The 14,907-nt window shown below is 38.5% G+C and overlaps 1 protein-coding gene across 3 annotated transcripts in view; it reads right to left on the bottom strand.

Annotated features, from left to right (window-relative positions):
- Positions 1-3,053: 3,053 nt before the first annotated feature.
- LOC148372823 (uncharacterized) overlaps positions 3,054-14,907 on the bottom strand; it is a 38,338-nt gene continuing 26,484 nt past the window's right edge. Inside the window, exons 6-14 of one of the 3 annotated variants that reach the window (XM_088327399.1) lie at positions 12,817-12,911; positions 12,662-12,735; positions 10,084-10,129; positions 9,960-10,000; positions 9,813-9,883; positions 9,566-9,741; positions 5,672-5,766; positions 5,428-5,562; positions 3,054-4,574 (exon numbers count right to left, since the gene is read on the bottom strand). In XM_088327399.1, coding sequence (XP_088183525.1) covers positions 5,446-5,562; positions 5,672-5,766; positions 9,566-9,741; positions 9,813-9,883; positions 9,960-10,000; positions 10,084-10,129; positions 12,662-12,735; positions 12,817-12,911 — 715 coding nt within the window. In that variant the 3' untranslated portion in view covers positions 3,054-4,574; positions 5,428-5,445. Of the gene's footprint in view, positions 4,575-5,427; positions 5,563-5,671; positions 5,767-9,550; positions 9,742-9,812; positions 9,884-9,959; positions 10,001-10,083; positions 10,130-12,661; positions 12,736-12,816; positions 12,912-14,907 lie in introns of those variants that run through there. The other 2 variants (XR_015849567.1, XR_015849568.1) reach the window with 2 other exon arrangements.

The raw sequence follows: 14,907 nt of genomic DNA, 5'->3' as shown, positions 1-14,907 counted from the left end.
AAAAGCCTGAACTGGAAATTGGAAACAATATTTTTCATACCCGCGAAAGCTTATCATTGAAAAAACTTTGAAGTAATGTAAATATAGGTTTTGTTGGTAAACAGTTTTTCCTCCTTTAGATGTTTGTTTTTACATCCAGCAAATGATACGGGAGGTCATAAGAGTAGGGGGGTTAGGCAGTTCCTTTAAAGGTTTTATTTACAGAATATTCTGGGCAAAAATGAGCGACAGTCACTTAAGAATTCACAAATGCAAAGACTGATGTGATTTGTTGTCACTTTTATACACAAAGAGAAGTTCATAGGCTGAGTTTTGATGTATTACATAACCAAACATTTAAGGGGTTCCACGGTTGAATGGAGCGTTGTTCTACTGACGATAGCCCTGTCCTCCTTGCACAAACTGCTTAACATTCACCTGAGGAAATCATTTATTTGCATTTTATTTAAAAGTGAACAATACCTCTCAACTTTAACCAACTGATCCCTATATTAATTATTGCAATTCACCTTATTCGGCAATTATAAATCTTAGACACAACACAGCAACTATTTCTTCTCAGCAAGCCAGACAATGTAGAATACTGTGATAATACTGTATTGGCAATCTAGTCAAGTGATGTTTATTTGTATTGCTCTTAATTTCAAAGAGTCTCAAAGGTCTGCACAGACCACAGATTATTGAAAACAAGTAACTAAGACGATCTGGAATAGAGGCTAAATTGGCAAGGCAAACAAAAAAAAGGTATTTTTTTTTTAAAAAGCATTTTCCCGTACAATAGAATAGAATGAATAGAACATACCTTTATTGTCATTGTAACAAAATGGGTTGAACATATTGTGACAACGAAATTGGACGTGGCACCCCAGTCTCACATTTTACAGTGAGGATAAAAGAAAAAGAAGATAAAGGAACAAAGAAGATAAAGGTTATCATTTACAGTGGACACAAATTGAAATTTTCCCCCAAAAAAGAAACATTATACACGGAGAAAATGTATAAATTGACAGATTTGGGTATGAGCTCGGTGGGCTAGATGGTAGGGCGCCCGCTCTGAGACTGGGAGGTCGCTGGTTCAAGCCTCGGCCGAGTCATACCTTTGACGCTCAGCTCAAGGGTTGGAATTGGGGGGTTTGGTCACCTAATGACTAAAATGGCTGCGCCCTGTTTGGCTGCGGCTGCATCGGCTCGCTACAGTTGAACTGTACGGGTCAGGTGTATCGACATTTCGTTCTGTGTGCATTGTTACAAAGAATGACAATAAAAGTATATTCTATTCTAGGAGTTGGTTCTTGATGTGATCTTTTGCGCTGGCTGTTTCTCATTGTGTCTTCCACTCAAATAAGTAAGGTGATAGACTTAACAATAGCACATAAGGCCACGTTACACATTAAAAAAGACAAAGTTGCATAATTATTACGAATAAAGTTTTTTTTTAATGTGAACAATACTTATTTACCTTGTGGTGATGTGCTGATTATATAAAAAGCTAAACATGTTTTCGTATGATACCATTTAATTTTTAGATTTGTATATATTTTGATATATATTTCCTGTGTTTTTCTGGGATCTTGTGCTTTTTTTACGGAACAAATTTAAAATGTATAATTGCATTTCATATTTCTCATAGCGCTGAAAGTAGTCAAGTCAAGTTTATTTGTATATCCCTTAATCACAAAGAGTCTCAAAGGGCTGCCCAGACCACTGATTATTGTAAACCACAGACTATTATTACACCATCCCCTGATCTAAAACCTACATGAGGGCAAGGGAAAACTCATGAACCTTAACACGAGGAAAATGAAGAAACCTTGAGAAGGGACCGTATATGAGGTAATCCCCTTTCTAGGATGACCAGGCTGCAGTGGATGTTGCAATAACAAATAATACACAGATATTGTCAACATAAAATATAGGTTATTCATATGCTAGAGAATGGAAGTGTGTTTTAAGCCTAGATTTAAACAGTTCCACTGAGGTTGCAGATCGAATCTCAGGGGGAGGAGCATTCCACAGCACCGGGGCCCGAATGGAGAATGCTGTCGAACCTGCGGATCTCTTCTTGGTTCTTGGGATCACTAGTAGACCAGCATTTTCAGAGCGAAGGCTCCAGACCGGAACATAGGACGAAATTAAAACTGAAAGATATGAGGGAGCAAGTCCATGCATGATTTTGTATACTACCAACAGAACCTTAAAATATCATCTTAAGCTAACAGGGAGCCAATGCAGGTTAGCTAAAATCGGTGTAATGTGATCAAACTTTCTTTTCTTAGTTAAAAGCCTCGCTGCAGCATTTTTTTTACCAGCTGAAGGCTCTTGAATAAGGACTTTTGGAGACCTGAAAGTAGTGCATTACAGTAATTGAGACGGGAGGTAACAAAGTAAATATTTTTAAAATAATTTTGGTTGGGTCATGTATTTTTAAGGGATTCAAGCTTAAATGTTTTAATGAGCTAAACATTCACTGTCGAGTGAAAAAAATTTGATTGTAATTTATTTGTATAACAGATTTTTTTTTTAATGAAATATCAAGTAATTTCATACAACAGAATTGGCAATGCAGAATAACGATTTAAGAGTTTGGTAGCCGAAACTCTCGCCGTTTCCCGCCCTTTAGCCTCGAATGTGGCACCGGCGCATGCGCACAAATTATGTCAAAACAACAATGGCGGCGCTATGTACTCAAAAGCGTTAAATATTTCCACCCATTTTTAAAATATGTACGACACTGTGTTTTCCTTTCCAACAAACCAGCCTTTAAGAAGTGGCAGGGTAGTTTGTAAACGTCACTAATACCCTTTAAAATGTCCTTGCTACGAATTCCGCGCTATAAATAGTGTCCTTGGTTGTTTCAGGGCAGCAAGGGGGAAATGATTCCCCAAAGTGATCCACGACCCTCCCCCGCTCCTTGGTGCGATGCTCACGGCTTCTATTAAGGGTCATCATGGAGGACAAACAAAACACCAATAGATGTCGCTGTTAAGCCAAGAGGCAATATTCTACCGCCCGTTCTCTGCAGCCGTGCCTGGTAAAGACATCCACCCAAATAGTTGGTTGACATAAATGCTTTTTATTGTTTGATATAAGCTTTGATATAAGCCCCCCAATATCGGAAAGACCTGACCTTTAAAAATGATATTTGTAGATTATTAGAGGCAGCAGGCAAAGGTTACAAGTCATGCAAACTGGATAACTCATAAGTACCTTTGCTATTAAATGAAAAACTTGCAAAGATGCAGTTTTGGAATATGAAACTGAGGAGGGGGGGGGGGGGGGTATAACATAATCTATATGTATGTGGGATATGTAAACAGTCAAAGAAATTGCACTTTCTTGGGTTGTTAATTTTTTTTCTTTTAAAAGCCACATTAACGTAAAAATCACTGACCAGTACGAAACATGCTTATCTAAGACGTTACAAATGATTATAAAAGAAGAAATACAATCATAGTCTATAAACAATTGTCTAATGGGTTGGTCAGTTGTAGAAGAACAAACAATTAAATGATTAACTCGTGTCAGTTTTGTTATACACATATAACTAAACACTATTGAAAGAACTAAGCGAATGCCTGTAAAGTGAGCTTAATCTGAACACAAAAAGTAACTTGTAAAACAAACCTATAGTGTATCATTATATAGTCTTAACATGAGAAATATTGCTTGGACACAAGACAGCATGGCACTTCTACTTAGCGTTTCACGTTTGCCATCTTTTTCTTCGTATTTTGTTTTGTTTAAAACACCCTGGGACATTCTGATTGTCAATAATAAAACATTCTCAAAGGCAGAAGTACATAAAGACACATTTGACTTTCCCTTCTTTAGCGGGAAGCAATATCTGAAGAAAATAGTTCACAATAAACATTCCTAGTGTTCATAGATTTCTTACACATCTCAAAAAATAACATCTTTCTTAAAACCTTATTAGAAATTCTTTTGCAGCGCTGCCAAAATTCCTCTAATCGCCAAGGAACCCGTCCCAACAAGCCCCCCCTCATCCTCTAAAACCCCCCTTCTCCTTTGTTTTATTCACTGGCTTGTAAAGTGAAGAAAAGCCAAACAAGTGCTTTAAGCTGGCACGCTTCCTCCCTTTTCCTAAAGGTGCAATGTGACTTTGGAAGCTTTATTTGCGACCTAGTTAGTGCTCTCAGCCCAAGAACCACAGACGGTCCAGACGGTTCATAGTTTGATATAAGGTACCAAAATTGGCGCAATCCATGTCTGTTTATTAGGGGTGGGGGTATACTTTTTTTTGTGTCTTTAGTGTGCCCGGGCACTAGTGCAAATTAATTTCAGCTGGTCGGTTGCAGTTTATCCTGTCTCTCTTTCACTCGCTCTTTTTTTTTTTTCATCCCGGACAAAAGATGTGTTGCCATGGTTTCATCCTTGGTGTGATGCCCTTCAGAGCGCTCGGTTCAGCAGCTGGCGGAGCGCGGTGATGTCTTTCTCGCGTTTTGAAATTCTCCTTGCTCCGCTGTGGCGTGTGATGTTATTGTCGATTCAAATGCACAACCTGTCTTGTGTTCCCTGCGGCGTACCTGGTCCCTTTATCTCTTGAGTGCTCCCGCCTGCACAAAATGATAGATACTGTCATTCAATCACTGCTGGTACACGTTGAGTCTTTGAGCGGTTTTACATTTTAAAACAAACTTTAAGAACTTGATGTCCTGCTTTGTCCAAAATTACCACAGTGTATGATTTGAATCAGAATTGCCTGCATTTCTATTGATAAAAATGTAGTGGACATTGTTTACAACAGGCGTTTCAAACATAAAGCCCACGTGCCGGGGCCAGCCGGATAGATGATTTTATCCGGCCTGCCATAAATTTCTATGTATGTGAAAAAAAACATCCATCCATTATCTGTACCGCTTATCCTCAGTAGGGTCGCGAGTGTGCTGGAGCCCATCTCAGCCATCTTCGGGCAGTGAGCAGGGGACACCCTGAACTGGTTGCCAGCCAGTCGCAGGGCACACAGGGACAGACAACTCACTCGCTCATTCACACCTAGGGACAATTTGGGTCGGCCAATTCACCTGAAATGCATGTTTTTGGAATGTGGGAGGAGACCGGAGCGCCCGGAGGAAACCCTCCCAAGCACGAGGAGAACATACAAACCCAGCACAGGAAGTCCAGTAGCTGGATTTGAACCCTTGACCTCAGAATTGTGCCGCACACGCGCTAACCACTGCACCGCCGTGCTGCCCATTTAAAGCAATAATATATATATAAAATCATAAAATATCATTTTCGAAAAAGTTATGCATTAATTGTAGCCTTTTCTAAATAAATGTTTTCTTATAAGTGTAACAAAGACTTTTACTTTGGGAAACAGGTTTTGAACAGATTTTTTTTTTTATCCCTCAATCTAACGTGGCCATAACCACTAAAAACGTTCCCATTTTATTACTAGCCGCTCACCTCGACTTGTAGGTCAGATTACGAATGCTGCAGGGTCAAAAGTAAATCGTTGAGCCGCTTTCTCTTTCTCTCTCGTTTGCATTTTCTTACTTTATCTTCCTCTTCTTCATCCTCTCTGTTATGGCTCTCTTTGGGCTGTAATAAACAAGATCAGGAAGGTTTTAAAAAGAATAACTACATGGAGATATAAATTGGGAAATTGATAGAATTCATCATCTTGTTTCGCATTCATGTATGCACTTACACGTGGGCTGGCTTTAGGCAAACACGGGGTGTCATCATTGCCCGAGTGGGGGTCACCGCTGGAAATCGTCACCTCCACCACCTCCACTGGTACATCTGGAAAGAGAAAAATAGAGAAATTCTACTTTAGTAATAGTGATGTATTTCAACAGACCAATGAATGAATGATCAAATCAAATCAGCTTTTGTAACATTGATCGGGTGATTTTCTGTTGGTACTGCGCTCCATTCCTGTTGACTTTGCTTGGCTATGGCTTAGGTTGGTCAATAGTTTGTAGTTTGGGCAGTAACCGGCGTTTAGTATGTACTTGTGCCGGTGCAACCGCTAGCTAGCGACACAAGCGCGGACTTGAGAATTAGTGGCCCGTATCATCAGGAAACTGACGCTAGCTTTAGCGGAAACTATTGTCACTGATGCTAAAAATGAGAGTTAGCCTTGTCAATGACTTAAGCCTTAACTGCTAGTGTCGCTACACCAGTCGTTAGCATTAGGATTGTTATGTGTTGGGCTGTAAATGGAAAAAAAAACTTGCTCAACCGCCCCATGAAAATGAAACCTTGTTACTCATTATCAAGTAATGTGTGTTCTGACTCCTGTATTTATAAATTATATTATATTTTTATTGGCTATCTGAATAACTTTAATTTGATAGCTGCACTCGTCTTGCATAAGGCAATCTCAGTTGTGCCATATAAACTTTTACCAAACATAATAATCCATTAATCATTATTTTTTCAAAGAATCTGAATAGGTTTTAGCGCCAAAAATACTTTTAATACAACCTGTCAAATATCACACTAACATTTCGGCATTCTCCTGCACCCAGGCGCCATTCCTCATCAAGCCCCCCATCTGGTGTCATTGTTGGGATGGTGAAAAATTGCTGTTGAAAGCCACGCCCTTGTAACAATGCAATCTTGTTGTTACTACACTTAGTCTGCTATGCAAAAATGCCTCACATGTACGATATAACCTGAAAAAAACACCTTCAGAAAGCTGCAATTTACATAACGCTTTTTCTTGCATGTGGACCAAATGTGTCAGGAGGGGTGATTAATATTCATACATATGTTAAGTTGTAAACTCATCAGAGATCGTTTTCTATTTGTGTGCTGCTTGGGGCAAGTTAGTGCACAGGGGAAAGTTTCAAAGCTTGTTTGTGTAAGCTTTTTGTTGTTCTACAAAAAAATGCAAAAACATTTGTGCAGTCAGGCAATTAAAATAATTAATTGTCATCAGGGTTGGGTAGGGTTACTTTAACTGGATTACTTTCAATTACTTTTGGATTACTCCAATACCAAATATGCAAATAAAAGACAAAAGAAACTAAATATGAATAAAATGATGACTCACAACACGTGGTAAACTTTCTCTCCTGGTTTTGATCTCTTTGATCTCCAGCAAAACTAACATAAAATGCGACAGAAACGAAATGAAAATAAATCCAAACAGCTTGCCAACATCATTTTTGCCGTTCCATGTATTCCGTTACTCCCCAAGCCTGCACAAAATTTAGTAATTTTATTCATATTTAGTTTCTTTTTTCTTTTATTAGCATATTTGGTATTGGAGTAATCCAAAAGTAATTGAAAGTAATCCAGTTAAAGGAGCCCTACCCAACCCCGATTGTCATTGATGCTAATGTAGATAGGATCTTTGATGCGGCTGCTAACATTAGCAGTGTCTGAAATAACATCTGCCTGGATGCCCGGGGCGTACATCTTTTACGTCGGGCGTACTACTTACAAAATGTGTCTGCCCGGATGGCCGACAACATTTTAAAGAAAAAAAATAAATAAATGAACACGAAAGATTTTTTTTTTAATCAAACGTTTGCTTTATTCTGATTTCGAAATCTTCGTTCGGTCTGGATATTTCAGAATTTCGGTTTGTTTAGCAATTTGCATACGCAGCAGCCGATCAGAAGACTACATCGAATAACTTAGTGCGTTTGGACTTTCCTGAGTGTTATAAGATCATGCATATGCATATCATTTTGCAAAGTAGACGCACAGAGAACACAAGAAAAATGGAGAGGTGGTTAGGAATCAAGCCAAAACCTAGGCCCCATAAGAAATAGTCAAAAGAAGCTAACAACAATTATGACGCTACAAAACGTAAACGTACATTAAAAGCATCAAGGAAAGAGTAGTTCACGTGGCTTGTAGCAGACGACGCAACGCAAACATTGCATGAATGAATATGAGTAAATACAGGTGCATACTAATGGCAGATGGAAAACAATGAATGTTATAAGTAGATGTGTAACAAACTTAATTTTAAAGTGTCGTTCTGTTATATATTCTGAATTATCAATCCTTAATACTTTGCAACAATGGTTTTTTTTTTTGCGATTAGACGTCTTATTGTATCTTATTGTGAAAAATTGGGGGAGGCAACTTTTTAGAGTTGTCTGCCCTGGTGTCCGCTAACTTTTTGTCATGAGTTTCAGACAATGACATTAGCGACGCTTACGTTGCAACTATTGATGGTAGTTGCTAACAACACATACGCTAGCCGCATTAGCATGAGTGCTCAAAAGCCTTCATCATTTATAGCCTTCGCACCTATTAAATGTTGCAAGGACTTAAGCCATAAGCATTAGCGTTGTACGTTTCCTTCTAGTGCAAAGCACTAATCATGCCATTAAAAAAAAATAATTAAAAGGTGGTTAGGTTATTGCTGTTCTTAATAATGATTAAAATTGCCAAATATATTTTCTAGGGGGAAAAAAAAGAGTTTGACATTTTAGGTTAGGGGTGTTAACTTCCTTTTAGCTCGGGGGCCAGATGGTAGAAAAAAAACATTCTCAACATTCTCCGGAATAGTAAATTAATGGCATACAAATTGTTGGAGGGCTGTGGGTCTTTTCAGAGACACCGAATAAATTGTATTTAAAGGATGGAAGGTTTTTAGGTTAGGGGTGTCAACCTCCTTTTAGCTCGGGGGCCATATGGTAGAAAAAACATTCTCCGGACTAGTAAATTAATGGCATAAAAAGTGTGGCTTAGCTAGAGGGCTGGGGGTCTTTTTGGAGGCTCAGAATTAAATTTTAATCAAAGGATGTAAGATTTGATTAGAAAACTATTACTGAGGGTTTTTGATTATAAGACAATTACTGAGCTTCCCCCCTTTTTTCCTTCACCAAGATTTATTCTCTTGTAGTATTTTAACTGTGCATTTATGAAAAAAAAAGCAAAACAAACGAATGAATTAATTCTTGAATTCATTTCCACTACGGTTTATTTAAGTCCCGTAAACTTATGCAAAATGTAAAAGTGAACAAAATCAGATACAAACACAAATTTAAATTATTTATTTAATGAAGTATTTTTGCTTTTTATTTTTTTAAGAATATGGCAATCTCATAGTTAGCTTTCTATCTATTATAGAAAGGAGCTAAAGCTTCTTTAACACCCAAGTGCTATTTTTTTTTTTAAATTTTGTATTTTTTGTATTGCCTCAAACAGAATGTCCGTGACTTTATTTCAAGGAAAGAAACATCCGGATGGGTTTACACAATGTTCTCTGGTTGATTAATGGTAGTCAGCAAATACAGTTACAACGGGTGATTTGCGAGTGGCGCCCAGCTTTGGCGACATCTCGTGCACTTATTAAAAACTTCAAGTCACTGTTTGATGCAATGCAGCTGTATTTTTTTCTTGTGCTTCTCTTAACATTGTCTCGCAGCCACATACAATTATGTGTTTGATTTGATGATTTGTTTGACATGTCTTTTCGGTTGACATGCCCCATCCCATGGGAGAATTTGACATTAAAAGGTTGAGGTTGAATTTACTTTGCTCATCCCCGAATGATCTAAATATAGAAGGGAAGCATGTTTTGAGCGTTGTGACACCTACAGAAACTAACACACACATTTGCTTCATGGACCTGACTTGATGTAGCTGTCGTCCCCACTGGCTCCATCCCCGCACGCAGCTCGCCAGTCTCTCTCCTCCGTCTCGCTGTCCCCTTCTCGCATCCCCTCCATCCTCAGTTGGATTTGGCGCTCCCTCACCAGCTCCCAATTCCTCACCAAAAACACGCGATGCGTCACCACGAAGCTCCTGACCCACATTGGAAAAACATTGAGTAACAAGCCGTCAGATTGTTTGCTCTGCTGTTTTCATTCCCTTACCTCTCCTCGCTGTTTAAAGGTTCCATATCGAGGTGAGGAAAGAGCCTGGCGAGGTCACCCGAGTGCTCTTCCTGAGTAAGGAAACGGCCAATAAATATTGAGCTCGCAACTTTTGCACGGGGAAATAAACTCGTCATTGACTCTCACCGCTAAGAGCTGAGAAGGGAGAGTCCTTTCTTTCAGTCTGCCTGTATGTGAGATGTTTACAATGAGGTTGTGTATGAGAGCGTTCATTCCAAAACATCCGAGTACGTTGTTCTGTTATACGTACTGTAGTGTCGCTTCCTCTTCAGAGGGAAGGCAGGTTGCCGCTGAAGCTGGTGGGGAAATGACATGATTTTAATTAAAGTTGAGTCAAAAAAAAGGTCAGGTGTTGATGGATTGACATTATTGTTGACATCACATCTATGAGTGATTTATGCTTAACCAGTGATCTATCTATCTATCTACCCTTGTCATATCCCTCGAGAGGGGTGACCGACAGCAAGACAAACACATAAAAAAGAAAATAAAAAGGGAAAAAGCAAAAAAACACACAAAAAATTTTGTGGACCATGGCCAACCCAAATGCCCAAACACCCAAATAAGTGAAGCACCTCGGCACCCAAATTGGTCATGCTTTCGTCCCTCCGGATGAAACGGGACACAAGAAAGCGGCCATATCACTCGGGTCAGGGTGACACAACACACTCTTCTGTTCAACAGCAGGGCCCGACAGCTTTTACTGGTTTACCTCTGCCGCATCATACGGGTGCCCTGCCCATCCCTTAGAACGCGTCTAAACATCCCACTATCCTTTTACAACACCTTTCCACTCATTCCTATCACCAACAAGAGCTCTAGCTTCCACTATATTTAGACCTCTTTCCTGCAGTGCACTCATAACACCATCCATCCACGTCAATTGCGGCCTTCCTCTTGGTCTCCTTCCATTGACTTCTGCTCTGTAGATCCTCTTCAACATTCGCTCCTCATCCATCCCCTTCATGTGTCCAAACCAAGCTAATATTCTCTTATCCACACGCTTGCTCAGTTTCACTACTACTCCAGTTCTGTCTCTCACAATTTCATTTCTCCATCTATCCAATCTTGTCACTCCTAACATACTCCTCAAACACTTCCTCTCAAAAACATTTAATTTCCTTCTCAAATCTGCATTCAGGCACCAAGTCTCTGCACCATACAACATTGATAAAGCCATTAATTCACTATTTTTGGACTATAAGAAACATTTGGCCATATATAATACAGTATTGCCTTCAAACAAACATAAGTTGCGCTGGAGAAGTCAAATAATATCACAGTCAGAAAACAACAGTAATTTTAGGTGAAAAAAAAGGGGCAACTTCTGGTGTTCAAATAATCTATATTTAGCAAATAAAATGTATTCGGTGTAAAAAAGGTAGTTTTGTTTAGAGAAGAAAACAACACAAGTTTTAGGCATAGAAGAAGATGCTAGTTTCGGGTATTAACAAATGAGCTAGTTGTTGACATAAAACTATGGAATAAAGAATGAAATAAGAATACTTTCAAGTGTCGGTGTGGAAGAAAAAGCTAGATTTTGACACAAAAGGAAAGCTATTTTTTCACACGGAACCAAATTTTGCTAGTCTTTACTATGAAGGAATTAGCGGGGGGAAAAGCAATAGTTTTTGAAGCAGCTAGTTTTTGGCGTGGAATAAATGAGCTACTTTTAAGCATTAAATAACATTTTGCTATTTTTTGGTCTGGAAGAAGCTCATTTTTGACATAGAGAAACACAATTTTCACATAGAACCAAACTGCTGGTATTGGCTGTCAAGGAAGTAGCCAGTATTTATTGGAGAAAACAATGTTTGTTTTTGTAAAAGATAAAAAAAAGCTATATTTTTCAAAGAAGAAGAATGTAGTTTTCTATCATAGAAGAACTAGATCAATGCACAAAAGAAAACACTAGTACAAAGTCAAAACATATATACAATACACCACAAATATCCACATTGTAGTCTGGTGGACAATATTTGGAATGATATACATTTTTCATGACTTGTTAAAAACAAAAGCCAGCCTGTGAAAAATAACAGTATAGAACTTATTTGGACAAAAACACTTGTATCAGTCACCCACCAAGCTCCAAGCACATATTGCTTTATTATTGTATTGTTCTCAGCTCAGGGATGCTGCTGGAAATGTGAATTTCCCTTCGGGGATGAATTAAGTATCTATCTATCATAGACACAAGCAATGACAAAAGGAGTTTTCAATGACCCAATAAGGATTGGCAACTCCTCCAACATTTGATGTAATCACATATCAAATATGCTTCCTATAGGCTTCAATATGTTTCAGACCTGAAGTTACTTGGTTACGAGCTAAATAAATCATTTCCTTCATACCTAAATGACACATTTTTTATGTAATTTCAAAGTTCCCCATTAAAATGGCAGACAGAAATAACCACAAACTGACATCATTTGAGGAGTAAATGTTGAGAAGAGAAATGTACCATTGAGAAAAGAAATGGCCTTGCTGCACAAAGTCCTTTTGTGCTGGTGCCAACTAAAGTTGGGACTAAGGGCTATAATAGCTCACCAGTCGCAAACGAGCTGTGCAGTTTGTTCTTTGGATCAAGTTGGAATTTGATGAGAAACGACAAGGCTATTATGAGAGCCGTTCCCCTGCAGAGTAAAAATAACCACAAACGGCAATCCTCTCTGCAAAGGCTGGGATTCTGCGCAGGTCCAAAAAGACAAAGATACTGCTACAAATTTTTGCTCTACCAAAGTTAGAATCATAGCCAGAACCCGACACACTATAAAAAATAAATCAATCTAGGATTGAGATTTAGTTCTCTGTGTTTGTTCTTTTACCTGGTTGTTCTGCCAAAGCCACATGACATCATATGGTAACTGGAAATGAATCCTCTTCATCCTCAAGAACTTTCCTGTCGCACACAAGCGCGAGTTTGAATAAGTTGCCACGTCGTTGCCTCATAATTCTCTCGTGAATGTTGATGGAGACTCACCAACATGGATGGGCGCCGGTAAGAGGCCGTACTCCTGTTGGCCAGTTTTGTACTCAGCACCGCCTCTGGAGAAAAGTTGTGCCTGGGAAGGAGGACTGAAAGTAAAAGTTGGACATATGGATCAGGTTATTTCAGTGTAACATTGTTGCGGTTTTTGTATGATTTGGGATTCAGTTTCAATGTTTTGTGGTTAACTTGTGTCGGAGTTTATAAAGATATAAACTCGTTGCTGGCGGAATTATTCAGGTCCAAGCATTTATACAGTTTTGATCTCCTTCGCGGATGAAGGGAGCACGGCCCAGTCGCCATCTTGCCAGGCTGCCCGGGCCGAACTGCCTACATTCGTAGGCGTGGTTTATTGAGAGGTCGCACATAAACAGGAAATTGAGTCACACATGAGTGTCATATTATATTACAATGAAACGTAGAAATAGACTGATCTTTGTAACGTGACTATGTGTGTGTGTGTGATGATTATTTAGACTGATCTTAGAAACGTGACTGTGTGTGTGTGTGTGATGATTACTTGTATATTAGGAATATAAAGACAGGTTAAACAAGTTAATTTAATTGCATGGGAGTCTGAGAAATACACACTTAAAAATAGCTAACTTTACACTTGTTTTTAGCCTCTACCATAAAAGTTAACCTAGTGTATTCCCTGATTTAGTAGCAGTCTACATATTCACCAACTCTACCGTTTTATGCGTTAGAATACCGCTTTTCCCCCCTTAAAAACGCCTACGATTTTGAAATGCAATGTTTTTGGAAATTTAAATAGCAACAAACATCTTGATTCAAGACTAGTATTTTAATCTACGGCTGCTTTATCTTGAGTTTTTGAGAGAGAATAAACCGCTCTAAGATGGTATTCAATTTCCGTTTTGGTAAAAGTTTTAAACAAGAACATGTTTTTTTACAATATTCTGGAGAGGGATTCTTTTTCGTGCATAAAAATACCACGATACCACTTTTTATCCTCAAAAGGTTGATACGTATGCAGTCTTTAGTCCACAAAATATGTTATTCTTGACACAGTATTTTTTCAATTATTAGGTTATCATCCATCAAGGAAGAAACCATTTTGCTGCGTGCAGTTGACTTCATTTTAAGAATATTTAAGAACAGTAGTTGTATATTCAAAATACTACTGTCATGAGTTAACTTATTCTTTAAATTATGCATGTACAGTGTTTTCTCACTTTTTGCAGAACTTAATCGGTTGAGCCATAAGTAATCAACCACACACTATTAGCAAACCCACATTGTTTATTGAAGAATTCTTTGTGATTATTCTTTTAAAATGTTTTTTGTCCATGATGACATTTTCTATGCTGTGTTGAACAAAACCTCAAGTGGACATAGCTGTGTCTTTTCGGTCTTGGAAGCAGCGAGCTAGCATTTGTTGGAAACTAAATAAAACTCTCACTGTTATTGAATGCCTGTTTTGGAAAGTTTATTGTGTGGTGGTGCCAGAAAGGGAAGTTTAAACACTTGTAATATCTATTTCAGGTTTGTTGTACTTGTGTGCGGTGTCACGTTTGTTTGTGCTCATTAGCGGTTTTGGAAACTATGCTAACACTGCTAATTGTGTGTTTGAGTTTATGAGGTTTTTTTTGATTGTCACTAACTCCAGTAATTTACTAATCAATTAAATATTTCATTTACGATATATTCACTCTTCCGGGGAAAAAAAATGTGTAAATAAACAAACAAAACAAAAAATATCAAATGCATCCCGCAACACCGATGCACGTTTCAGCCAGCCAAGATTCAAGCCAATTGGTCATTTAATTAAAAAAAAAAAAAAAAAAAGGTAAAAATGAAAATGAATGCTTCTCGCATTTCGGAGGAATGTTTCGACGGCCAACATTCACACTAATTGGCCAGCACCTCTTGACTTGAAATCTTCAATGCCCGATTGGCCAATTCATATTATTATTATTCATGCTGTACTGTGACACCTACTCTGCGTTCATACTACATCTCGCTGAGAAGAGTTTGTGTCCCGCTCCTTTTGTCATGCTGCCTAAATGATGCATGTCTTTTTTTTCCCCCTCTCGCTCACAGTCGGCAAGGCTTTAATGAAAG

Source organism: Urocampus carinirostris, chromosome 2 (genome assembly GCF_059441175.1).
Source record: "Urocampus carinirostris isolate Australia breed hairy pipefish chromosome 2, RoL_Ucar_1.0, whole genome shotgun sequence".
Taxonomy (NCBI): domain Eukaryota; kingdom Metazoa; phylum Chordata; class Actinopteri; order Syngnathiformes; family Syngnathidae; genus Urocampus; species Urocampus carinirostris.
The sequence above is the reverse complement of the archived record's forward strand: the minus strand, read 5'-3'. Positions and strand labels throughout refer to the sequence as shown.